Source organism: Tachypleus tridentatus, chromosome 3 (assembly GCF_004210375.1).
Source record: "Tachypleus tridentatus isolate NWPU-2018 chromosome 3, ASM421037v1, whole genome shotgun sequence".
Taxonomy (NCBI): Eukaryota; Metazoa; Arthropoda; class Merostomata; order Xiphosura; family Limulidae; genus Tachypleus; species Tachypleus tridentatus.
This window is the reverse complement of record NC_134827.1, coordinates 42,784,091-42,810,948: the sequence shown is the minus strand read 5'-3', so window position 1 is coordinate 42,810,948 and position 26,858 is coordinate 42,784,091. Positions and strand designations below refer to the sequence as shown.

The window sequence follows — 26,858 nt, the reverse complement described above, 5'->3', positions numbered from 1 at the left end:
ATAACCTCTAGTAACATTGGTACTGTTGTGTAGATGTGATAACCTCTAGTAACATTGACACTGTTGTGTATATGGAACCTCACTTAGTAACATTGGTACTATTGTGTAGATCTGATAACCTCTAGTAACATTGGCACTGTTGTGTATATGGAACCTCACTTAGTAACATTGGTACTATTGTGTAAATGTGATAACCTCTAGTAACATTGGTACTGTTGTGTAGATGTGATAACCTCTAGTAACATTGGTACTGTTGTGTAGATGTGATAACCTCTAGTAACATTGGTACTGTTGTGTAGATGGGATAACCTCTAGTAACATTGGTACTGTTGTGTAGATGTGATAACCTCTAGTAACATTGACACTGTTGTGTATATGGAACCTCACTTAGTAACATTGGTACTATTGTGTAGATCTGATAACCTCTAGTAACATTGGCACTGTTGTGTATATGGAACCTCACTTAGTAACATTGGTACTATTGTGTAAATGTGATAACCTCTAGTAACATTGGTACTGTTGTGTAGATGTGATAACCTCTAGTAACATTGGTACTGTTGTGTAGATGTGATAACCTCTAGTAACATTGGTACTGTTGTGTAGATGTGATAACCTCTAGTAACATTGGTACTGTTGTGTAGATGTGATAACCTCTAGTAACATTGGCACTGTTGTGTAGATGGGATAACCTCTAGTAACATTGGCACTGTTGTGTAGATGGGATAACCTCTAGTAACATTGGCACTGTTGTGTAGATGGGATAACCTCTAGTAACATTGGCACTGTTGTGTAGATGGGATAACCTCTAGTAACATTGGCACTGTTGTGTAGATGGGATAACCTCTAGTAACATTGGCACTGTTGTGTAGATGGGATAACCTCTAGTAACATTGGCACTGTTGTGTATATGGAACCTCACTTAGTAACATTGGTAATGTTGTGTAAATGTGATAACCTCTAGTAACATTGGTAATGTTGTGTAAATGTGATAACCTCTAGTAACATTGGTAATGTTGTGTAGGTGTGATAACCTCTGGTAACATTGGTACTGCTGTGTATATGGGATAACCTCTAGTAACATTGGCACTGTTGTGTATATGGAACCTCACTTAGTAACATTGGTAATGTTGTGTAAATGTGATAACCTCTAGTAACATTGGTAATGTTGTGTAAATGTGATAACCTCTAGTAACATTGGTAATGTTGTGTAGATGTGATAACCTCTAGTAACATTGGTACTGCTGTGTATATGGGATAACCTCTAATAACATTGCTACGGTTGTGTAGATGTGATAACCTCTAGTAACATTGGTACTGTTGTGTAGATGTGATAACCTCTAGTAACATTGGTACTGTTGTGTAGATGTGATAACCTCTAGTAACATTGGCACTGTTGTGTAGATGTGAGAACCTCTAGTAACATTGGCACTGTTGTGTAGATGTGATAACCTCTAGTAACATTGGTACTGTTGTGTAGATGTGATAACCTCTAGTAACATTGGCACTGTTGTGTAGATGTGATAACCTCTAGTAACATTGGTACTGTTGTGTAGATTTGATAACCTCTAGTAACATTGGTACTGTTGTGTAGATGTGATAACCTCTATTGACATTGGTACTGTTATGCAGATGTGATAACCTCTTGTAACATTGGTAAGATTATGTAGATGTGATAACATGTAGTAACATTGGTACTGTTGTGCAGATGGGATAACTTCCAGTAACATTGGTTACTAACATTATACTACACGGGTGTTTTCTTATGTATGATTGGTGAAGGGTAGTCACATGTTCTGGAATAGCATGAAAGTGAAGTTCTTTAGAAGATCAGTGCATTCGTGATAACAAGAAAACCCACTTGTAGAGAAAAATATTTATGTAAAAATGGACGGTATAGGATGAGAAAATTCTGTGTATAGGAGCGAACAACATTTCGACCTTTTTTGTTCATCGCCAGGTTCACAAAAACAGAAAGAAGTAACAGACCAATAGCTGGCCACATGTTTGATGGGGGTTGTGTAATTGAGTGTGAGAATGTAGAGGGCATGCTTAGATGTATGATTATATATATTAATATAGGTATAAAGGTGTTCCTTTGTATTGGTTTATTTTGGGCTTGAGTTGTTGTATAAGTAAGGCTTCAACGAGATAGTTTTATAACTATATATCCAAGACCCTAACCCATCAGTAGACACTCCCAGCAACCAATTAGCAACCCTTATAGAATTCACTACAATGAAGACAAACTTCATGTTCAACAACCACAACTATATACAAACAAATGGCCTAAGCATGGGCAACCCAGTATCACCAGTTCTAGCCAATATTTTTATGACACAAGTTGAAACACAAGCAATTAACACAGCATTACATCCACCACTGTACTGGTACAGATATGTAGATGACACGATTGAGGGATTCACATCTACAGAACACACATAATTTTTTCAATCATATTAACTCTATATATCCCAACATCAACTTCACATGTGAACAGGAAGAAAGCAATCAAATATAATTTCTTAACCTCAAAATTACAAGAACTGATACAAAATATATAACAGAAGTCTACTGAAAAATCACCCATATTGGACTATACATTCCTTGGGACTCAGCACATGAAACAAAACAAAAATGCAACATACCAAGAAACCAAATAAATATAGCCATAAAACTATGCTCACCAGATAAAATTAATGACTCAAAAACCAGGCACAAAACTAAGGTCTATGATGTGGAAAAACGACACTGACAAACATCGCCCCAATAGTATTTATAAAATACCATGTGATAACTGCCACAACTTCTATGTTGGAGAAACAAGTAGAAAAATGGAAACCAGATTCAAAGAACACAAAAAGTCATCTTCACACGTTTTCGAACACTGCAAGTCAAATAAACACAACATAACTATAGAAAACATCCAAATACTATATAGAAAAACAAATGCAAAATTAAAGAAGCCTTACTTACACAACAACTCAAGCCCAAAATAAATCAATACAAAGGAACATCTTTATACCTATATTAATAAATATAATCAAACATCTAAGCACGCCCTCTACATTCCCACACTCAATTCTCACAACCCCCTTCAAACATGTGGTCGGCTATCGGTCAGTTACCTCTTTCTTTTTTTGTGAGCCTAATGATGACCAAAGAAGGTCAAAACGTTCGCTCCTCTACACAGAATTTTCTCAACTTATACCATCCATTTTTACATATATATATTGACCAGTGCATTGTTAGTAAAAACATTTTTAGCAATGCTTTGAGGTGAAAAGTGAGGTATCTATCAGAAATGCATTTTAGTGTAAGAAAATGTTAACATTTATACATGTACGTAGAACATTAGTGATGGGGAATAGTTTGCTACTCAGTTTTTGTGTTATAACACAATGTTTGTACACATAAGTAGAACATCTGTGATGGGGGTTACTTTTCACTGCAACAAAGCAGACCAGATTCAGTCCAGTAAAGTAACAAAGTTACTGCCCAAGTGACCCATCAGTTTAAGAAATTAGCATTGAGGTTTTTGTAAGTAGATGTTTCATACAAGTGTTTTCACATTCTTGTTTTCTTTCACCTTGTTAAACACCCTATCTGTTTACAGATTGGGTATTTTTATTGTGATGATGGAAAACACTGTTATTTTGTTAAGTTCTATACTTTTCTGTAGTATAACTATTTAATACAAGAAATGTTGGGAGAGTTGTTATGCTAAATAGTTTACTGTCTTATAGTACCCACATTTTACTTGAAATACACGAATAGTTTTAACTCTGATTTATTACAGGTTTTAAACAACCAGTTTCTGTTTTACAAACTGTAGTTGTAAGATGAATCATTATTTGTTTCCAGTTTAATTCCTTCTTTGTACAACAAGTTAAAGACTGAAGGAATGGAATTTACAGAATCCTCTGATACAGTAAGTGTATGTGTATTATATATGTTTTATCTGATACAGTAAATGTAGTGTATTATATTTATGTTTTATCTGATACAGTAAGTGTATGTGTATTATATTTGTGTTTTATCTGATACAGTAAGTGTACCTTATTATATTTGTTTTATCTGATACAGTAAGTGTATGTGTATTATATTTGTGTTTTATCTGATACAGTAAATGTACCTGTATTATATTTGTTTTATCTGATACAGTAAGTGTAAGTGTATTATATTTATGTTTCCTCTGATACAGTAAGTGTACATGTATTATATTTATGTTTCCTCTGATAGAGTAAGTGTACGTGTATTATATTTATGTTTTATACGATACAGTAAGTGTATGTGTATTATATTTGTTTTATCTGTGTAAATTTTCAAAACTTGAATGAAAGTTATTTTGAATCTGAGAACCTGTATATATTTTACCGTTGGAAAACTAATGTATGTAAGTGCATACTGAGTATTTCTGATGATATAATAGCTACAGTGGTTGTGTGGGCCCAGGAGCTAATAATTGTTGTGGGCCCTACATCCCATGTAATTTTACACAGAAGAAAATTATCAATGGGTCCCCATTAAGTCCATGGGCTCTGGGGCTGAGTCCCATCTAGCCCCTACCTAAATACACCACTGAATAGCTAAAAAGTATAAAGGCTAAACTGTTGATAAGTTACTGTTATATTATGTGCTATTATTTTGTTTGTGTGTAACATAGGCTTGTCTGCATAAGATCTATGAGAGCTTAAATGTGGATGAATTATTATTTATGTAATAGAACAATTAATACGCTTATATATTGTGTTAATATTTTTGTATGTTTTTTTTTCGTATCTTTTTAACACTATGAGATAAAAGTTTAAATTTTAATGGTCTTGAGAAAATAGTATTTTCTGTTACAAGTTCTTTGTAGTAAGGTAGTAAATTTATGATTTTCTGAGTGGTTCTGAATGGCGTTTGTAGTATGTGAAAATGGTTTCAGCTTATCGATTTCAGAAGACAAATCATATATTGTGATGGATGTTCTTCATGAGAAAACTTTACTGAATGATGTGGCAACAATAAAAACCAAGTAATTTAAAACTTGACTGTAAACTTATTTTTAAGCCTAAGAAGACAGCTCCAACATACTCCAAAGATCCCAATGTTGTAAGCAGTCAGCAGGAAGAAGATGACATTGCAAAAGGTAGAAATAATATATTTTTATGAATTATTTTAGGTTAAAGATTTTGTAAATGAAGATGACAAATTGCAACATTATTTATAAGTTATTTAGTGTTTTTTGTTTGTTTTTTTTCATTTGGGGAGGAATCAATATTTCCTACAAATCTGGTATACATACAGAAGGAACTTGATGCATCCAAATGTATTTTGGTAAACTTACAATGTTATTTGTTTTTCATAGGACTCAGAAGTACATATGAGAAGCTTAAGTTTCTAAGGTTATTTTGGAATATTTCAGCCATCAACATCATGTTAGATATTACATAAAAAATAAAATTCTTACTCTGTGTAAACACTTTTTAAAGAATTGGTATTGTAGCATTTTCGGATGTGCATTCAATATGTTTCACAAAGAAAAAATTCTACAACTCTAATTTCTATTCAGTTTGGAGGAGTCTTGTCTGTTATTTATTTATCCAATCTGATCTTACTTGGAGCTGTTTAGACTTTTAAGACTCACAAGCTCTGATGGGGGTACTCAGAAACTTTAGTTTCTTTTGAGCCCCATGTGTGAGATGAGATTAAGTAGTGAAGTTGATTTGAAGCTTGAAGGTTAGACATTTGAAAGATGAAGCACTGGTCTAATGTGCCAGGAAATGCTGTGTAGCTATCCTCAGGAAAGTCATAGCTTGGTGAGTTGGCTCGACAGTATATGATATGATTTAAGCAGGAAGGTGGAGGCTGCAGTGAGTCTTGTCATTAACAGGACTTAAGGAAAGAGCTATAGAAAAGTAAGGTTGAAAAAAGTAAAATAATAAAATATAGAAAAAATATATAAAAAATATAAATGAAGATGGAAGAAAACAGAAATTTGTTAACAATAACATGAAATAAAAACAATACAAAATGGGATCCTTTCAGGGCCACAGTGCAAGGAATTTATAGATCCAATGGTAACATTTTTGATGTGGGGGAAACTGGAGTGCCCAGAGAAAACCACTTTTACTGGGCAGGCATCAAATATTCTACCTGCTCAATGCCCAAAGCTGTAACTATGCATTTATCAAATTTTTAAATATTTATGCTTATCCTAAAGTATAGGGTAGTATTTGCTAAGAATTATCACTCCTTGGGAAATCTAAAGAATCCATGCTTTGTTTCTTCTTCATTTTTCTGTTCTGTGTTTTTATGCCTACAGCACTTCTTTGTCATATCAATGCCTCTGAGCTTTGAAAATAGCTAGAGACAACAGCTGAAAATGATAGAATATATTATAAATGTATTATCAAGACTGCTGTTACTGGTATTAAAACTTCAATTAAAGTAAAGTACAGAACATCGTTTCTACCTTCTTAAGTCATCTTCACATTAACAAAGAATGTGTTATACTTCAGAAAAGTTAAACAAAGTGGTCTAGCCAAGATTTCTTGATAATTCAGGACCTTAGATTTCTTGTATGGGTGAAAAGAGGAATCTGTTCCTAAGATTACAACATTTATGAACAATCTAGAGTTCTAGTAAGGGTAAACAGAAAATATTAATGGTAAGTTTATAACACATAGGAACAACCTAGAGTCCCAGTGGAATCAAACAAAGGATACTGTTGTTAAGTTTAGAACATCTATGAACAATTTATGATTCTAGTAAGGTTAAACAAAAGATCTTAATGGTAAGTTTACAACATCTATGAACAATCTAGAGTCCAAATAGGATCATAAAAAGGATACTGATGGTAAGTTTACAACACTTAGAAACATAAAAAGTATTACAATAATGGTAAACAAGGGATCTTAATAGTAAGTTTACAACATTTATGAACAATTTAGATTTCCAGTAAGGGTAAACTAAAGATCTTAATGGTAAGTTTACAACATTTTTGAACAATTTAGATTTCCAGTAAGGGTAAACTAAAGATCTTAATGGTAAGTTAACAACACTTAGAAACAAAAAAAGTATTACAATAATGGTAAACAAAGGATCTTAATGGTAAGTTCACAACATGTAGAAACAACAAAATGTTGCAATAATGGTAAACTAAGAATGCTGTTGGTAAGTTATAGCATAGTGTTACAATAGAGGTAAACATAGGATACTAACACTAAGTTTACACAACACTTTGCAGCAAAACATAGATCTGAGAATTTCTGTTTAATAAACTTCATATGACAGTTTTTCATGACTAAAGGGATATAATGCTTTATTTGAATGAAGATCTTGTTTTTCTACTTGTTAGGCTTATTTGTTATTGATAACATGCTTTAGGATTTATAAATTATAGTGTGTGAAAACTGGAAAAACAGTTTCCTCTAGGTTTTTCTTTTTTTCTGTTTGATAAAGGTTTTTGAAGCATGAGTTTTATTTTATAATTTGACAGTTTTATAGAAATTTTAACTCAAAAATATTTTAGAATTGATTTTGTCATGTTTTGACATTGTTTGCAGTTCAAATTTTCAACACTTTGTCTGGAAATAAAACAACCCCACTTGTCATTTTTTCTGTCCATCCTAATTTTATTAATGCTGAGAAACCTATCACCTTTTAAGAATATCCATTTCTTGGTTTTAAAGTGTTTCCCTGATTTCTCACAGACCTTGGGTTCATTTTGTGTGTGTGTGAAGTGGTTTTATTGATATATTTAATATATGTGGTCTCAGTACAGGGTATATTAAGTCTATGGTTCAATGATTTAGTAATGAAACACTTTTGAAAGTAGCTATATAGAAAGTTTGAATATGATTGAATAAAGCAAAATATAGACTGCCATGTAACAATAGAAAAATGAATATAGGTGTAAGAGCTTGTTTGTGAATTGGAAAAGTACATCAGATCACTTGAGATAAAGTAGGCTTATACTATTTAGAGATGGAGTGAATTGGTAACAAAGAATACTTTATTAATAACAATTTAACATAGTAACAAATTTCTAATGTTTGGAGAAGGTATTTTTCACCATCAGATAAATGTGTACCTTAACAGGGATATGTAGAGATTATAATATAAAAAGTTACATTTCCTAAGCTGTAACAAAGGTATCTTTCTGATGTTTTGCTCTTTGTTTATATTTTTCTGTTTTTACTTTTCACACTATGGTTTTATTGAGTTTGTAATATATTCATAAAATAAAATCATTATTAACTTAGATAAGTTTAGTTGAATGTACTGTAGTTGACTACAAAGTATCTTCATGACTCATATCTTTGAATATTTGTTGATTCTACTTAAACAATTTGTATAAAGAAATTTGTTGACTTGCTGCATAATTATTTCTAATTATAGTTGTGATAGGTTATAAATGAACAACATTATTATCCTTATCAGTAAGGCTGTAGTGGATTTTCATGCAGTAATGAAAAAAAAAAGACATACAGAAAATAGGCTTACACCCCTATTTGTAGATGAAATCCAGCCAACAGTCCTTCTTTACAAGTTTGTGTATATCACTGTCATAAAAACTACCCTGACTTTCTGGCTTCAGTAAAACATGCAACCTGTATAATATTGATGTTGAACCAGTTGTCATACTGTTTTATCATAACATGAATTACCCAGTTTTACTAGCAGGTGGTGATAATGTCACTCCTGAAAACAGAATACTGCTTGAGGTACAAGTTTTAGCATGCACTATTTGTATAGCATGACATGATTGAGATGTGCATGCTGCTTAGCACAAATAAACACACCAAAGACAAACAGTAAAATAATAATGAACGTAAAAGACCATTTGATTGTCAAATGTTATTGTCACATTTTTTTGTTTTTTGATTGGTCACTGTATGTCACTGAGTAACAATAAGGTATTTTTTCATTAATTAATCATCTATTGATTTGATTGATTGTTTGGTATATCATAAATATAATGGTGACTGCATGGTGGGTATATAATCAACTTTTCACAAGAACAAAATGTACAGGTTATCTTCAGAAAATGTATGGCGAGATAATTTTAAGCAAACAGTGTTTTCAACAAAATGCAAAATGATGATGTTCATAAGTCTGTGATATTAAGGCAACAGTAATTTGAGAATTACTCAAGAAAAGAACATGAAAATAGGAAGAATAAAACATGTCTGAGTAAAGTAGCAGTTGGAAAAGCTGCAAAGTTGTATTTGATTTTACCAAATGTGTGTATGTACTTATTATTTGAATGTAGTCTATCAATAATATGTACTTATTATGTGAATGTAGTCTATCAATAGATCTTTTGATTAATTCATTACCAAATGTTACTAATTGCACAGTTGTGATTTTCTTGAATTATAAACCTGTTTATTAAGCCTCATGGAAATGATTATGTATGCAATGAAGCAGTTTTTAATACAATTATGAGTCATGTCCAGTTGCCAAAAAAGCTGCATTTGTGAAGGAAGAGTTTTGACTTAGTGCTTGGAAAAAAGAAAACCCGATATTCTGAAGTGTTTGTTTTTAGTTTTAGTGGCTCACTATGTAATAATTCTTATTTAAAAATGATGACTCAAAGATTTTGTATTCTGGATTTTAGCCATCGAATTATCACTGAAAGAATCCTCACCCAAGACTTCTAGCCTGTATCCTACTGCAAGACCTCCATCTCCTACACCCGTATCACGATTCTTGCCTCGGAAAGAACCTCGAAAGGTTCGTGCACTGTATGACTTTGAAGCAGCTGAAGATAATGAGCTAACCTTCAAGACAGGAGAGATCATTCTGGTTTTGGATGACAGGTAAATTTTGATGAGCATTGGAAAGTATGAAGGAAGAATTATCATTCTTTAGATGCCACTCGATATCTTTATCAGTAGCTGTTTACTGATATACAAAATTGAATTTTATTGCTTAAAAACAGTAATAAAATAAGGAAGCTATTCTTTGAGACTCATTATTTGTGATTAAATGTAACTCGGACAATAAGTTGCATATTTACATTCCAGGATTTATTTCTTAAAAATGCTTTTGAATATAGTACTATCAACAGCATTTAACTATGATAAAAAATAACAGTCAGAAAACTACTTCAAAATGTAAAAAAAACCAAAAGAATAGAATAAATATTTACAATTGAAATCATAAAGTTTTTTGACAAATACATCACAGTTTTACCTTATTTTGATACAGTCATTCAGTTCAGTAGCTAGAGTGTTCTATGGGGAATCAGTTACTTTATTACTTGGTTGATTTCATTATTACATTTGTGCAACAATTAAACAAAGAGTTAATATAAAGTTGAGGAAGAACTTTCATCTTCAGATAACTTTACCAAGGAATCTGGAACTTATTTCATAAACTCTTCTGAAAACATTACTTAACCTAAATTCCAGTTACATTGCTTTAATGCCTTCCTATATGTGAAACTTCCCTTGAAATCATTATTATAAAATAACTAAAGTTTTTCAATATATTAGGAAAATGTACATTTTCTACGTTTTTGATGATACTTGGTTCAGTGTTAATAATTAATCTATGGTGATTTAGACTGAAAGCGAACTGGATCCTCTATTTTTAAACTTTTATTCTTTCAGTGATTATTAAATGATTTAAATATATTTTTTATTTTTTTTACCACATATTTGACCTACCTTTAACCATTTCACCTCTGTTATCCTTTAGGTGATGTAAGCTTTCATGTCAATCTATATTACTGAAAATATTCAGTACCTTTAAAATCATTTGTAAACTTCAGGTTGTATAATGTATATTTTCATATTAAGTTATATTACTGAAAATATTCAATACCCTAAATATATATTAGAACTTCAAGTATTCTAATGTGTTTTTCATGTTGCGCAGTACTGCAGGAAGTGTTCTAATTGCTTGATAATTTTCTTGTGCTATGGCCATTTTTCCTGCCAATTCTTAATTCATTTATCACATATTTAAAGTACTTTGTATTTTATTTCATTTTTTAAGAATTGTCAATGAGCTTTAGATAAACGTTTAATCTAAACAGTGATGTCAACTGGTGGAAAGGCTCAACCCACCTGGGAGAAGGGCTGTTTCCAGCTAATTTTGTAACAGCAGATCTCACAGCAGAACCAGAACCTCTTTGTAAGTTAAGCTATCTTAACATCCAGCATCGATTTCTAACTGCCTTAAAGTTGTATCAAGAACATGTTTTAATATGGCAGCAAAACCACTTTATTGCAATTTAATAACAGTGTTTATTTGTTTAATTTAATGACTGTGTTTTTTTGTTTAATTTAATGACTGTGTTTGTTTGTTTAATTTAATGACTGTGTTTGTTTGTTTAATTTAATGACTGTGTTTGTTTGTTTAATTTAATGACAGTGTTTATTTGTTTAATTTAATGACAGTGTTTATTTGTTTAAATTAATGACAATGTTTGTTTGTTTAATTTAATGACAGTGTTTGTTTGTTTCATTTAATGACAGTGTTTATTTGTTTAATTTAATAACGATGTTTATTTGTTTAATTTAATGACAATGTTTATTTGTTTAATTTAATGACAATGTTTATTTGTTTAATTTAATGACAGTGTTTGTTTATTTGTTTAATTTAATGACTGTGTTTGTTTGTTTAATTTAATGACTGTGTTTGTTTGTTTAATTTAATGACTGTGTTTGTTTGTTTAATTTAATGACTGTGTTTGTTTGTTTAATTTAATGACAGTTTTTATTTGTTTAGTTTAATGACAATGTTTGTTTAATTTAGTGACAGTGCTCATTTGTTTCTTCTCTACTTATAAACAGCTGATCTGTTTATATCTGTTGTTTTTTTTTCTACACCATTATGAGTACTGTTTAAATTGCAAAAATTGTATTGGTTGAAATCTAAAGATTCAATTTATTTAACTTATACTTAGAAGGTATAGACCATTGTATTCACATACTTCAGATATAGGCTGTAATATCCTATCATATTTAAGGTGTAGATTACAATATTCCATAGTATTCTATTGTATTTGAAGTATATATTATGATATTGCATCATATTTCAGATGTAGATCGTTATATTCTGTTTTATTTCAGGTGCAGGCAATATTAAATTTCATTTCCATTATAGTCCATAGTATTATAGTGTATTTCACATCATATGCTATTGTATTTTAGGTGTATGTAACAACACTACATAATGTTTCATGTATATTATATTATTTTGCCAGTTTGCCCTTGAAGAAGAAAGACCCATTTTTCAAAAATATTCAGGTTATAGGATGTTTATTCATTTTTATACTTTATTATATATCAGGTATTGGACATTCCACTGAACAACATACAGTATTCAGGTGACAAGGAATAATACATACTTTTCTTTTATCAAAAAATACACAAAATTAAGTACTTTCTTGCTCTAACAAATATAGGATATGTATTGTGGTTCCATAAGCTAAAAGTTTTACCACTGAGTTATAGCAAAAGATTTATTTAATGCATTGACCAAATATTGACACAGTGTAGTTGTTATGGAATTCTCAGAATTTGTATGTAAAAGTAAAAATAATAGTTAGCCTAATAACAACTAGAAGGGGCATTTTTATGGAAAGTTGGGGAAGCCATCACTTCTTAAAGTGAGATATGTTCAATTTGAAATGCTGTTCTCAAGCTGTGTTTTGTAATTTAATGTCTCAGTTTGAATTTTAAACATAATTATAAGCAACTTAATTTTTAATCAAACTGAAACTTTCTGTTTTATACTTTACAGTAAACTCTGACAAACACATTCAACTCTCATTTGTTCTGAGAAACATAAAAGTTAATTAAGATTGTGTGTTCAGTTTTTGAACATTTAGATTTACTTGTGATACATTGACCACCTCATATGAAACATTTGTAAGTCTTAGTACAACAGAGGCTGGACTTGCATCTCAGGTTATTCATCTTTTGTTGTACTTCCGAGTGATTATTTCTAAACATCTTTAAGATATTGGTTTCAGTGATGGTGAAAGATTGTCATTTTATTCTTTTAACTTCTGATCAAAGTAAGCTACCTGTGTTGATCAGAATTAAAAATATATACCTGAACCAATAGTGCTTAGTAAAGATAAAATTATAATTAATCAAAAAGTGGAAATAGATGTGTTAAATACTCTTACCAAGTATAGAATATCACACCATAATATAAATTATACTTGGCTTGACCAGCTTGGTAGATTAAGGCTTGTCTTAAATTGATAAACTGAGCTAACAGTGTGAAAGAAATAATCTTTATAATAATAGTAAAAGTTACTTATATAATAGCCTGTATTATTAATATAAATAAGGTTAAGGGTTTGGTATACCTAACTTAAAGTTGTTGCTGGAAAGTAAATAATGTTCTCTGTTTTTAAAATATGTTATGACTTAAAGAACTAAAGACTCTGAGAACAGCATCTTCTTTTCTATTGTTTCAGAAAGTGTATCAGTACAATTGTATCACAGCTTCACAATATGATACTCATGTAACTGTACAACTATACAGTCATGCTTTTTGTATTTGACAGATCTCTTACTGTCAACACTCACTACTGTTTGTACAGTACTTGCTTCAATATTAAACTTCTTAGATGCATGTAAATTACCAGTTGATTAATATATATAAAACTAAATTTTAATTTGATTTTTTTTATTTCTGAAAGACAGTGTTAACTAATTACAAGTGAATTTGTTTATCTAAAGACAAAGTTCCAGAAAAGAAATCAGTTCAGTTTAATGAAGAAGTGAAAGTGAAGACTGTTGAAACTGAACCTCAAGAGGTTGAGATTGATGAGGTAAGAATATTAGTTGAACATACTCTCAAAATGTGGAAGTCAATGAGGTAAGAATATTAGTTCAACAGATCCTCAAAAGGTGGAAGTTAATGAGGTAAAAACATCAGTTGAACAGACCGTCAAAATGTGGAAGTTAATGAGGAAAGAATATTAGTTGAACAGACTCTCAAAATGTGGAAGTTAATGAGGTAAGAATGTTAGTTGAACAGACCCTTAAAATGTGGAAGTTAATGAGGTAAGAATATTAGTTCAACATACTCTCAAAATGTGGAAGTTAATGAGGTAAAAATATCAGTTGAACAGACCCTCAAAATTTGGAAGTTAATGAGGTAAGAATATTAGTTGAACAGACCATCAAAAAGTGGAAGTTAATGAGGTTAATATCAGTTGAACTGATTATTTGTAACAGATGAAATTAAGAATTAAGAAAGACAATGGCTGCAGAAGAAGCGGTCAGAAAGATTGTACATACTGTGATGAATGTGAAGGTAGCCCTGCTCTGTGTATTAGATTGTACATACTGTGATGAACATGAAGGTAGCTATGTGTGCTGTGCATTACTTGTTTCAAGAAAAGGTCATATAACTTCAAATTATACTTATAATATTGACTGTCACTTTGTGCTGTTTTCTTACTATTCATAATATTTATATTCATGGTGAACTGATTTACTTGTTTTCTAACAGTATGTTGGAAAAGTTGCATAACAATTTGCTCTACAAAATTCATTTTTATGATTTTTTTACATTCACTATGTCAAAATAAGAATTTTCTTGCAAAATTCATTATTTTTTGTTGTATCTATATTTGTCTAAATAAAGTTATTTGCTTAGTCTATTTTATATACTATATACAACTATCAGGTTAATAACACTTAAGAAAAAACAGGTGGACTTAGAAATGAAATGTTATCCTGATGTTCTGCTCATATATATATGTAGTCATTGTGTCACAGCCAATGAGTGGCCCTTTAAAAATAAAATAGAGCATGACTCACCAGTGGGTTGTGTGGGTTTTACTGGAAGACTATTGCAACCCACTGGTGGATCATGCAGGAGACAACATGTTAAAATTATTTTTGCATCTAGATAAAAGATCAAAAATGTTATAGTGAACCCTAAGTGTTAACAGTAGAGAACTGAAAGTGAAATATATGGTTTACTTATAGGAAAAAATTGATAGACTGTTGCACTTATTGCATGAAGCAGATCCCACAGGAGAGAGAGCTGACTCTGACGAACTTTTGGCTTTAGAAGGTAAATTACTTTTTCCAGTGACATGTAAGTAAGAAAATATATATTTATTCAAAAATATGAGCATGGTTTTAGTTTTGTTTAAAGATCAGTGATAAATGGTGAGGAGGGGATTCAATATTCAGTCAAGTTATGCTGGATCTCTTTCATGCTGTATGTATTTATGTGTTATAATAATTCAAAATATTCTGCAATTATTAGTGCTATTTTAAAATTAAATCTGAGGAAAAACAAAATGTTCTTAAGTCTGAAAATTTCCTTATTAATGTGATGTATGTGAAAGTTAATTTAATACATTACAAAAAAGATGATGATCGTATGAACATTTGCCTTGTAGATTAATGTAATTTGTAATGATTAGGTTCATCATTAGGACCCTTACTGTTGATGTATTTGGATCACCATTTACATACCATTGCTGTTAATACTGTCAAGATAGCCCTGGATTACCATTTAGATACCCTTACTGTCAAAATATTTTAATAAAATAACTTTTAAGTCACCATTCAGGTACTCTTACTGTTGACAGTGTTTTAATAGTTAGATAACTTTAAGTCACTGTTTAGGTACCATTACTGTTGACAGTGTTTTAAAGTTAGATAACTTTAAGTCACAGTTTAGTTACCCTTACTGTAAAAATCATCACTGATAAGATAAATCACATTTATTATAGTCTTCAACTTTATTTGTGAAGAAAGCTATCAAAACCATCCTGCTGCAACCCCTTGTCACAACCTCTCTTTAATAATTCTGTAATAGTTCTCTCTCATGTTTATTGATATATTACCTATAACCAATAGAAAGTCAAAGTCTTCCTCTATCAAATGACGTGTTGTCTAGTGTTATTTTGTTCAATGGTTACATTTCAACTTCACTCAGATTATGAATAGTTTTCCCATGAGAAAGTTAATGGGATGAATTTGTAATGACTGTTGGAGATTTAGAAAGCAGAAGGTTTTAGAGAGGTAATTTTTCTACTTTTTGATGGTATTAGTCTATGTTGTTTAGAGCATTATTTAATTAAATAATATTTATTCATAGTAATACTATTAGAAATTAGGGTTAACTCTCTTTGACAACTGAGAGCAAGAAAACAGAAGAATTGATAGCTATTTTATTCCCTGTTTATTCTATATGTATAATTATGAAAACAAATAAAATGTAAATATAAGGATATTTGTAAATAAAATATAAATGATTAATAAGGTATGTATACAAGCTGATTTTACTAGTTGTAGTAGCTCATGGCTGATGTAATTTAATAGTGTAACATGAGCTGCAAGTGATTTACAGCTTATGAGCACATGGACAGTAGTTAGTTAACATTAAAATGGCAATACACTAAAATGTGGAAGAAGTTAATTTACAGGTATGAACATTGTGTTCATCTATGTAATTTAATTTACAGGTATGAACATCGTGTTCATCAATGTGATTTAATTTACAGGTATGAACATCGTGTTCATCAATGTGATTTAATTTACAGGTATGAACATCGTGTTCATCAATGTGATTTAATTTACAGGTATGAACATCGTGTTCATCTATGTGATTTAATTTACAGGTAGGAACATCGTGTTCATCTATGTGATTTAATTTACAGGTACGAACATCGTGTTCATCTATGGGATTTAATTTACAGGTACGAACATCGTGTTCATCTATGTGATTTAATTTACAGGTACGAACATCGTGTTCATCTATGTGATTTAATTTACAGGTACGAACATCGTGTTCATCTATGTGATTTAATTTACAGGTATGAACATCGTGTTCATCTGTGTGATTTAATTTTGTTTTTCTGGCATAGTGAAATGAATTTGAATGCTGCTTAGTATAAATATGTGGAATTCAATACAACCTAAGATATGAAGAGTTCCTCCTCGTAACCTCAAGATATAGATTTAGTTTTACTTAGAATCATGTATATGAAATATAGTCTCATTTGTACTCAAAGATATCTGATTGATTTTACTTAGACTCTTATATGAAGTATAGTCTTATTTGTACTCAGAATTATGTGATTAGAACCTACTTACATTCATGTATATGAGATATAGTCTTACTTGTATTCTGATAAATATGATTAGATCCAACTTACACTCTGAGATGTTAGTCTTACTCAGACCAACCTAGGTATACAAGAAATAACCTAACTCATTACCTACTGATATAAGACACACCTTACTCAGAATAGGTGTAAGACACAACCTTACTCAGACCTGTAGATATAAGACAATTTTATTCAAACCAGTAGATATAAGACAACTTTATTCAGTCCTATAAATATGACACATCCTTAATGAGACCAAGGGTTATAAGCTACAACCTTACTCAAACCTAGGAATGTAAGACACATCCTAACACAAAGCTCAGTGATGTACCTAGTGATGTATGACACAACCTTACTTTTACCTATACATATAAAACACAGCCTCACTCTTACCTTGGGGGATATAAGCTACATCCTCAGATAGACTCAAGTATACCAGATAGATCTGCATTTGATTTCAGTAGAATATGATCTTATGTAGACTGAGATGTAAGGTTTTATCTTTTATTGAAGTACATAAGATAATCTTGTTCAGAAATATCAGTTATTTTGTCATTTCAAGAAATCTGAAATTCATTCCATAAGCCTTATTTTTTTGCTTTCTTTACAGTTTGTTTTATGTTATTACAGAACAGTGCACTGCTATGGGTCCACTAATTGACAAGGAAGTTGATAGGATTGACCACCACCATGCATCTTTAGCAGCAGTCAGTAAACAGCTGATGGAAGCCCTTGGCATGTACCATGATTTGATGAGGGACTTTGTTTCACCAACCCCCTATGGAACCTATCCACCACCTAACTCCCACATTCCTATGTCTCCACCTCCCCAGGTCATTGTTCTTACTTTCTGAGTGTTGTATACAATAAGTAGAATTCATTAAGTTTGGTGTGCAATTAAATAGACTGACTGAGATTGTAGTTTTGTATAAAAAACAATTAATATCACAGTGTTACTGTCAACATTGAAGTCTCTATTTTGAAAATTTTAATTTGAAAATAATTAAAATAATTCACATCTTGAATAGGGCTTAAGTTGGCATGGAGTTTGGCATGCATTGTTCTAGCCCTCTGTCAGATGACCCAATTGGTTACAATAACTCTGAAGGTGCTTAGGACATTATTAGAAAATGTGGCATAGTTTTAGTAACCATTGTAAATCTGCTGAGTACAAATAAGCAGGTGTTTTATTGAAATGCTCCTACTAGAGACTTGTCTGTGTATTCACAAAACTGAGTCAAAATGAAAAGTACAAATATTTATTTTATATCTTTATTACCTGCTGAACACTTACCAGTGGTAAAACCAAATAACAGAATATGGAATCCTGTGAAGGATAATTGTTTTTTCTGTTCATAATAATTAATATAGTTGCAAGATTAGTGTGGGCTTTCTTTAGAATACTTTATGATATTAAAGATGCATTCTATTCTAGCTTGTTAATATCTATGTTACAAACAGAGGTTACTCCTTTGCAATGATAGAGTGAATGTCTTCCACTTTTGGAGAAGTGGGGGTCCTTACTACTCAGGATCCTGGATGTGTTTTCTCAGATGCTGGTAGGAGAGGTAGGAACCTACTTACAATACTGGTTCAGATTTGACGTTTGGGTTGAGCTTAGCCCTCCTTTTACCAATATTGGTTCAGTACATTGTTCATGGTCCTTCTTCACCTTGTAACTCGAAACACAGTGTATAAAGTGTAGATTTACAAATAACATAAATTTATTTTTCTCTAAATGGGAGAACCACTCTTTACAATGTGTTTTTATGCTGTGATTGTGCATTCGGCTTTTACCATATCAGACAATTATGTTAAACCTTTGTAGAGTAACATTGACATAAAGTATCTTTATGCTGTAATACTAGTACTATACAGATACTATAAAACAGTTTTTCATAATATATAATCGTTTGGCAGAAGCTTTGAAAAATAATTCTTAATTTTAAGTACATTTGGTTACTGTAAATTTGAATAATGTCTGTATTTTTATTCTTTTTAAGGAATTTATCATACATTTATATTTTTAACAGTCTATGTACAGTGGACCAATGCCACCCAGTACATATATGACACAGCATGTTCAAGGTCCATACTCCTATCCACAAGTAGAGCAACAGCAAGGGTATCCACAACCTCCTACTGCAGCAGGTGAGGTTCTCTTTCCTGAGAGCTGAAATGTATATCAAGAAATTATGATTAACGTGTTTTTAAGTAACACACTTCTTTGTCAAAATATAACATTGGTAATGTTAAAGATGCCCACTTTGTTTAAAATTTTACACACTATAATTCCTTATGTAGGTCTTCAAGGCTCAATGCCACTGTCAAACCACCCTCATGTTCCACCTCCACTACCACAACAGTCCAGCATACCAACATCACCATCAGCTTCTCAAACACCTTATTCTCTACCTACTAATGTACCATATTCAAGGTATGTTTCACTTCAGGTGTCCACTATTTCTGTGTTGTTGATAATTGTATACACATCATGATTAATATTTGAGATTTTGAAAAGACTTATCATGCTTCATGCCAGTAACAAAATCCAGTTATTTAATACTTGTCTTTATTACAGGAACTGTTCATGTGGATTATTTATTCAACAATAGATTTGGTAAAAACATATAAGTTAGTGCAGAAGCATTTGGTATGTATCATGTATTCCTTCATAGACTTGGTAGAATAAGAAAAATATGTAAATTGCTCACATATGTATCCCACCATAGATTTTGTAGAGACATATGTAATATTGCATTCTGTTATCTCATGATCATATTGCCCTCTATGCACAAATATTTACTAATTGAATGCAGATTTGCCTGATCAATATCCTGTTATGCCTTCTTCAGGGGTACCTTAACAAGAGGGTGCAGATTTGACACCCTGTTTTCTCTCCCATTCTATGCAACACAGTCATGTGTCCACTATGTTTCAGTGTATGAGCCCATTTGTCTTCCTGCTTTCATGGAATATCCTTTATTTTTATGGATATTGGGGTTCATGCCAATAGATTTGCAGTCCAGTATGTTTTGTGATTGGTATGCATTGACTCCCATATCACTGAAGCTCATGCTTTGGTTTACCATCAGTCTGTGTTTTCTTTTTTGGACTCACAGTGGTTGGACCCTCTTTTGAATCTTTGTCTCTCAATACTTTGGTCATGTTTTTCTAACCTCAGTTCTCCCATATCTACCTCACATTATCATCTTCCCTTCATTCTCTGTCAACATTCTCATGTGTCAGTTTCAGTGGAGACTTTTGCACAGAGGTTTTTGATTTTGGCGTGATTGTCTTGTACCCTTTCCTTCCAAACATGATTTCTCTGTTGTTAGGATCTTTTGGATCAGGATGCCTTTTTGTTCTGTGTCTGTTTACCCCAAGCCTCCTTACAGGACTTACATATGGCTCTCTTTTTAAAACAAGATATCTTTGGGGGATCTTTTTGACTGATTAGAATTCAGAGTTGAGACTGCCCATTTGCACAACTCCCTTTTTTCATTTGCCTCAGCTTCCTCCTGAGCTGGTTCCCATGTCTTGTCCACATCCTTCTTCTCTTTTCCTGCTGCTCTTTGGGTCTTTGTAGTCAACTGCCAGTTTTTTAGTAATGTTTTCAGTGTCCCTGACAGTCCAGTGACAATTTGATAGATACAGATCATGTGAGGACACATTTTTGTGTTTTACAATGTATGCGAATATTGAACCACAGACTGTTGGATTCTACAGTTCTTCCTTCCATTCCTTGTCCCCTCATCCTGTTTCCTTTCCCCTTCTTGGAATTCCATCTTGCAACACATCAATTTCACGTGTGATGGTACATCTTGCTCAGTAGTGGTGTGATCTCAAAAGGGTTTTTTATATTTTTTATTGACATACCTCACACACTTTCTTTGAAAACTTTCTGTTACAGACTATTTTTTACAATGTATTTTACTCCTGGTCTTTATGCCTTCAAGTGGTTACTAAAATCTTGTTTTTAAACAATAGTTAACTTCATGTTACAGACAATTTTTTACTATGTATTTTACTTCTGGTCATCATGCCTTCAAGTGGTTACTAAAATGTTGTTTTTAAACAATAGTTAACTTCATGTTACAGACAATTTTTTACTGTGTATTTTACTCCTGGTCTTCATGCCTTCAAGTGGTTACTAAAATGTTGTTTTTAAACAATAGTTAACTTCATGTTACAGACAATATTTACTGTGTATTTTACTCCTGGTCATCATGCCTTCAAGTGGTTACTAAAATCTTGTTTTCAAACAATAGTTAACTTCATGTTACAGACAATTTTTTTATTGTGTATTTTACTCCTGGTCATCATGCCTTCAAGTGGTTACTAAAATGTTGTTTTTAAACAATAGTTAACTTCATGTTACAGACAATATTTACTGTGTATTTTACTCCTGGTCATCATGCCTTCAAGTGGTTACTAAAATCTTGTTTTCAAACAATAGTTAACTTCATGTTACAGACAATTTTTTACTGTGTATTTTACTCCTGGTCTTTATGCCTTCAAGTGGTTACTAAAATGTTGTTTTTAAACAATAGTTAACTTCATGTTACAGACAATATTTACTGTGTATTTTACTTCTGGTCATCATGCCTTGAAGTGGTTACTAAAATCTTGTTTTTAAACAATAGTTAACTTCATGTTACAGACAATATTTACTGTGTATTTTACTCCTGGTCATCATGCCTTCAAGTGGTTACTAAAATCTTGTTTTCAAACAATAGTTAACTTCATGTTACAGACAATTTTTTACTGTGTATTTTACTCCTGGTCTTTATGCCTTCAAGTGGTTACTAAAATCTTGTTTTTAAACAATAGTTAACTTCATGTTACAGACAATATTTACTGTGTATTTTACTCCTGGTCAGCATGCCTTCAGTGGTAACTAAAATGTTGTTTTTAAACAATAGTTAACTTCATGTTACAGACAATATTTACTGTGAATTTTACTCCTGGTCATCATGCCTTCAAGTGGTTACTAAAATCTTGTTTCTAAACAATAGTTAACTTCATGTTACAGACAATTTTTTACTGTGTATTTTACTCCTGGTCTTCATGCCTTCAGTGGTTACTAAAATCTTGTTTTTAAACAATAGTTAACTTCATGTTACAGACAATATTTACTGTGTATTTTACTATCATGCCTTGAATGGTTACTAAAATCTTGTTTTTAAACAATAGTTAACTTCATGTTACAGACAATATTCACTGTGTATTTTACTCCTGGTCTTCATGCCTTCAGTGGTTACTAAAATCTTGTTTTTAAACAATAGTTAACTTCATGTTACAGACAATATTTACTGTGTATTTTACTTTTGGTCATCATGCCTTCAAGAGGTTACTAAAATCTTGTTTTTAAACAATAGTTAACTTCATGTTACAGACAATGTTTTACTGTGTATTTTACTCCTGGTCTTTATGCCTTCAAGTGGATACTAAAATCTTGTTTTTAAACAATAGTTAACTTCATGTCACAGACAATTTTTACCGTGTATTTTACTCCTGGTCAGCATGCCTTCAGTGGTAACTAAAATCTTGTTTTTAAACAATAGTTAATTTCATATTACACACAATTTTTACTGTGTATTTTACTCCTGTTCTTCATGCCTTCAGTGGTTACTAAAATCTTGTTTTTAAACAATAGTTAACTTCATGTTACAGACAATATTTATTGTGTATTTTACTTTTGGTCATCATGGCTTCAAGTGGTTACTAAAATCATGTTTTTAAACAATAGTTAACTTCATGTTATAGACAATTGTTACTGTGTATTTTACTCCTGGTCTTCATGCCTTCAGTGGTTACTAAAATCTTGTTTTTAAACAATAGTTAACTTCATGTTACAGACAATTTTTTATTGTGTATTTTACACTTGGTCATCATGCCTTCAAATGGTTACTAAAATATTGTTTTTAAACAATAGTTAACTTCATGTTACAGACAATTTTTTTACTGTGTATTTTACTCCTAGTCATCATGCCTTCAGTGGTAACTAAAATCTTGTTTTTAAACAATAGTTAACTTCATGTCACAGACAATTTTTACTGTGTATTTTACTCCTGGTTTTCATGCCTTCAAGTGGTTACTAAAATCTTGTTTTTAAACAATAGTTAACTTCATGTTACAGACAATTTTTTTTATTATGTATTTTACTCCTAGTCATCATATATATGCCTTCAGTGGTAACTAAAATCTTGTTTTTAAACAATAGTTAACTTCATGTTACAGACAATTTTTTTTATTATGTATTTTACTCCTAGTCATCATGCCTTCAAGTGGTTACTAAAATCTTGTTTTTAAACAATAGTTAACTTCATGTTACAGACAATTTTTTTTATTATGTATTTTACTCCTAGTCATCATGCCTTCAGTGGTAACTAAAATCTTGTTTTTAAACAATAGTTAACTTCATGTTACAGACAATTTTTTTTATTATGTATTTTACTCCTAGTCATCATGCCTTCAGTGGTAACTGAAATCTTGTTTTTAAACAATAGTTAACTTCATGTCACAGACAATTTTTACTGTGTATTTTACTCCTGGTCATCATGCCTTCAAGTGGTTACTAAAATCTTGTTTTTAAACAATAGTTAACTTCATGTTACAGACAATTTTTTTTATTATGTATTTTACTCCTGGTCTTCATGCCTTCAAGTGGTTACTAAAATCTTGTTTTTAAACAATAGTTAACTTCATGTTACAGACAATTTTTTTTTACTATGTATTTTACTCCTGGTCTTCATGCCTTCAAGTGGTTACTAAAATCTTGTTTTAAACAATAGTTAACTTCATGTTACAGACAATATTTACTGTGTATTTTACTCCTGGTCATCATGCCTTCAAGTGGTAACTAAAATCTTGTTTTTAAACAATAGTTAGCTTCATGTTACAGACAATATTTATTGTGTATTTTACTTTTGGTCATCATGCCTTCAGTGGTAACTAAAATCTTGTTTTTAAACAATAGTTAACTTCATATTACAGGCATTTTTTTACTGTGTATTTTACTCCTGATCATCATGCCTTCAAGTGGTTACTAAAATTTTGTTTTTAAACAATAGTTAACTTCATGTTACAGACTATTTTTTTTACTATATATTTTATTCCTGGTCAGCATGGCTTCAAGTGGGTACTCTTCACCTTCCCAGTTTCAATCAAACGTAATGAATGACAATGGAGGGGAAGTGCAGGGGATGGGTGGAAGAGCTGTTTCATTTTCTCCACACTACTCTGAAGCTATGTCGATAACACAGCAGCCTTTATTGTAAATGAAACTGCCGGAGGATTGACACACCCTAGAAGCAATTGTAAGAGGAGAGTCACACCATCTTGGAAAGCTTGGTAGAAGGGATTGTTCTTGGAGAATGGATTATGATAATTATATTCTTATAAGGACTTTGATATTTGGCTATTTGTTGGTATAGTTTTTTTGAGCATCTTCCTAAAAATTTTTAATTCGTTCAAATGTAAGTTGTCTGAATATTTGTCATATTTTGTATCATACAAATGTATTTTATGTTGTTCAAGGAAATTATTATTAAATATTATTCTTTATGAATTAGTTTATGTATTGAACAAAGTAATATTAATTTTCAGTACTTCAAAAAATTGTTTTTTAAATTTAATATTACCAATTCAGAAATTCTAAAGAACAGTTTGTCTGCAGGTGAATAAGTGGATTAAGAAGGTCACCCCTCTTATGTGACTGTTACGTGAATCAGTGAATGATATTATAATTAATTTTTGGACAAACTAAAATGCATTAGTAGATTACATCAGTTTAGAGGTGATACTGATGGGTATTGAAAGGAACTTTATTTCAATCATCAGTACAATGATAGAAACATTGTACACTTCTTACTTGTCTTAGAATTTCCTTTATTACTATCCAAACTCTAAAAGCTGTTTTGTGAGAGATTGAATGATGAAGTTGAAACCTAATTTAATTTTTAGTCTCATAATGAAAAGATAGCTGTTATTATTCTTAACTTCCATCTGAAAACAAACATTTATAGCAATATTTCAACTACGCTGTACTATGTGGTTCAAATGATGCCTTTTACCTAATACTCAGACCCACTGGAATATATTATAGTTGTGGTTGAGATGTTATTAGTAAATACTTGACAACTGTTATTTTGCATGTTTTGGAATTCATTTGAAAACAATAAAATTATTGAGAAAGATATTATAGTCCATAATTATTGAGTGCTGAACACAAATCTGAAGAACCATTTGTTAAATCTTTTAGAGTGTTTCTTCTGTCTGTAAAATGTTGTGAGTAAACTAATATTTCAGCAGTGCTTTGATGAGTTGTGAAGATCTTAATTTAAATAAAAGCTCCAACCAAATATATTCTAACAGTGTGTATGTTTGTCTTGTATGTGAATTAGTCAACAATGTGAGTAAGAGTACATTTTGTGTTTAAATCAATATGGCTGACACGTGTTCATAAAATATATACATTTTATTTTACTTTTTAAAAAACACAGGCATTTCAAACTTTTTAAACATTTTTATTGAAGTCAAAGATTACTAGTAGAATATGTAGTAAATCTGTAGACTGTATCCAAGAAATGAAACAAACAGCCCCTTATTTTCTTTGTAATTGATTCATGACACAAAGGAGAGATGCCAATTGATTCAGTGAGCTCTTGTTTTGTTAAGATTTATTGATTAAAGTTATCCACTAATTCATACCTCTGTATATACTCTCTCTATTTTAATATAAACATTTCTTACTTTCATTGTATTATGACAGTGTTTATATTTATTGTTATTTATGCTTGATTTGGGACAAAATCCATCTTTGGTATTGCAAGTAATATTTGAATTGACTTACCAGCTTTTTACTGGAAGCTAAGCCTCACAAAATTTGCTCATTCCATATTTTACCATATTGTTACATTTTGTCATGGTTAGTATTGCTATATGATGTGTGTGTTTATATACATATTGTATAAGGGAATTCGGATAATTGTGATCCACATCAAAAAAGATATGAATAACATTTACAAATGAAGCAACTGACAAATCTGTTGAACTTTAATAGACAGATAAAAATATTTTAATAATTGACATGATTTGTTTGGTTTGATTCTACTTTTATCTAATATTAACACTTGTAGCCCCAAGTAATTCACAAATGATGAAAAGCAAAATGTATCTGACATTCTAATGTTTTGTTGTGCACTTAATGTTAGTACTGTTGAGAATATTCACCATCTGTGTTAAGTGTTAAAAGTCAGAAATGTTGATCCAATAACTGTGACTACTAAAGTGGTCACTTGAACAAAGCATGTTTATTGTTTTTATTGTAAAGGTATGTAATGGACTTTCCACACACAGTTCAACACGAGTATTCAAACCCTGGAGTGTATTATTTTTCTTTGAAATATTTTATTAATTTGAACACACACACGTATTTGTTTAATCCTGTTTTGTGAAACTGTATGTTTTCACTATTTAATGTTGGATTTCTTATTTTAAATGTATATTTTCCCGATATTTCATATGTCTTTAGTTCTCTATATAGTACGTTTATTGTAAGCTTCGTAATGTACTAACAGTGTATGAATACGTAACATTCCAAATGATAAAACAGAATTTATTACTAGAGAAAACACTTGAAGAAAAATAATTTCAGTAGAATCTATGTTTGTGTCTTTGTTCAGAACTCTACCACTTCCCAAGCACTGAATGTAAGGGAACTTTATAATCTTAGCATGTCTTTCACTCGCAGCAATTG

General features: G+C 31.1%; 1 protein-coding gene across 4 annotated transcripts in view; it reads left to right on the top strand.

The window, feature by feature from the left end:
* Stam (signal transducing adaptor molecule) overlaps nucleotides 1-25,469 on the top strand; it is a 57,790-nt gene extending 32,321 nt beyond the window's left edge. For 2 of the 4 annotated variants that reach the window (XM_076493906.1, XM_076493908.1), the window contains 10 exons: nucleotides 3,862-3,928; nucleotides 5,053-5,131; nucleotides 9,608-9,809; nucleotides 11,033-11,130; nucleotides 13,698-13,789; nucleotides 14,958-15,045; nucleotides 17,726-17,928; nucleotides 19,129-19,246; nucleotides 19,400-19,532; nucleotides 24,225-25,469. In XM_076493906.1, coding sequence (XP_076350021.1) covers nucleotides 3,862-3,928; nucleotides 5,053-5,131; nucleotides 9,608-9,809; nucleotides 11,033-11,130; nucleotides 13,698-13,789; nucleotides 14,958-15,045; nucleotides 17,726-17,928; nucleotides 19,129-19,246; nucleotides 19,400-19,532; nucleotides 24,225-24,378 — 1,234 coding nt within the window. In that variant the 3' untranslated portion in view covers nucleotides 24,379-25,469. Of the gene's footprint in view, nucleotides 1-3,861; nucleotides 3,935-5,052; nucleotides 5,132-9,607; nucleotides 9,810-11,032; nucleotides 11,131-13,697; nucleotides 13,790-14,957; nucleotides 15,046-17,725; nucleotides 17,929-19,128; nucleotides 19,247-19,399; nucleotides 19,533-24,224 lie in introns of all 4 variants that reach the window. The other 2 variants (XM_076493905.1, XM_076493907.1) reach the window with 1 other exon arrangement.
* The last annotated feature ends 1,389 nt before the right edge of the window (nucleotides 25,470-26,858 follow it).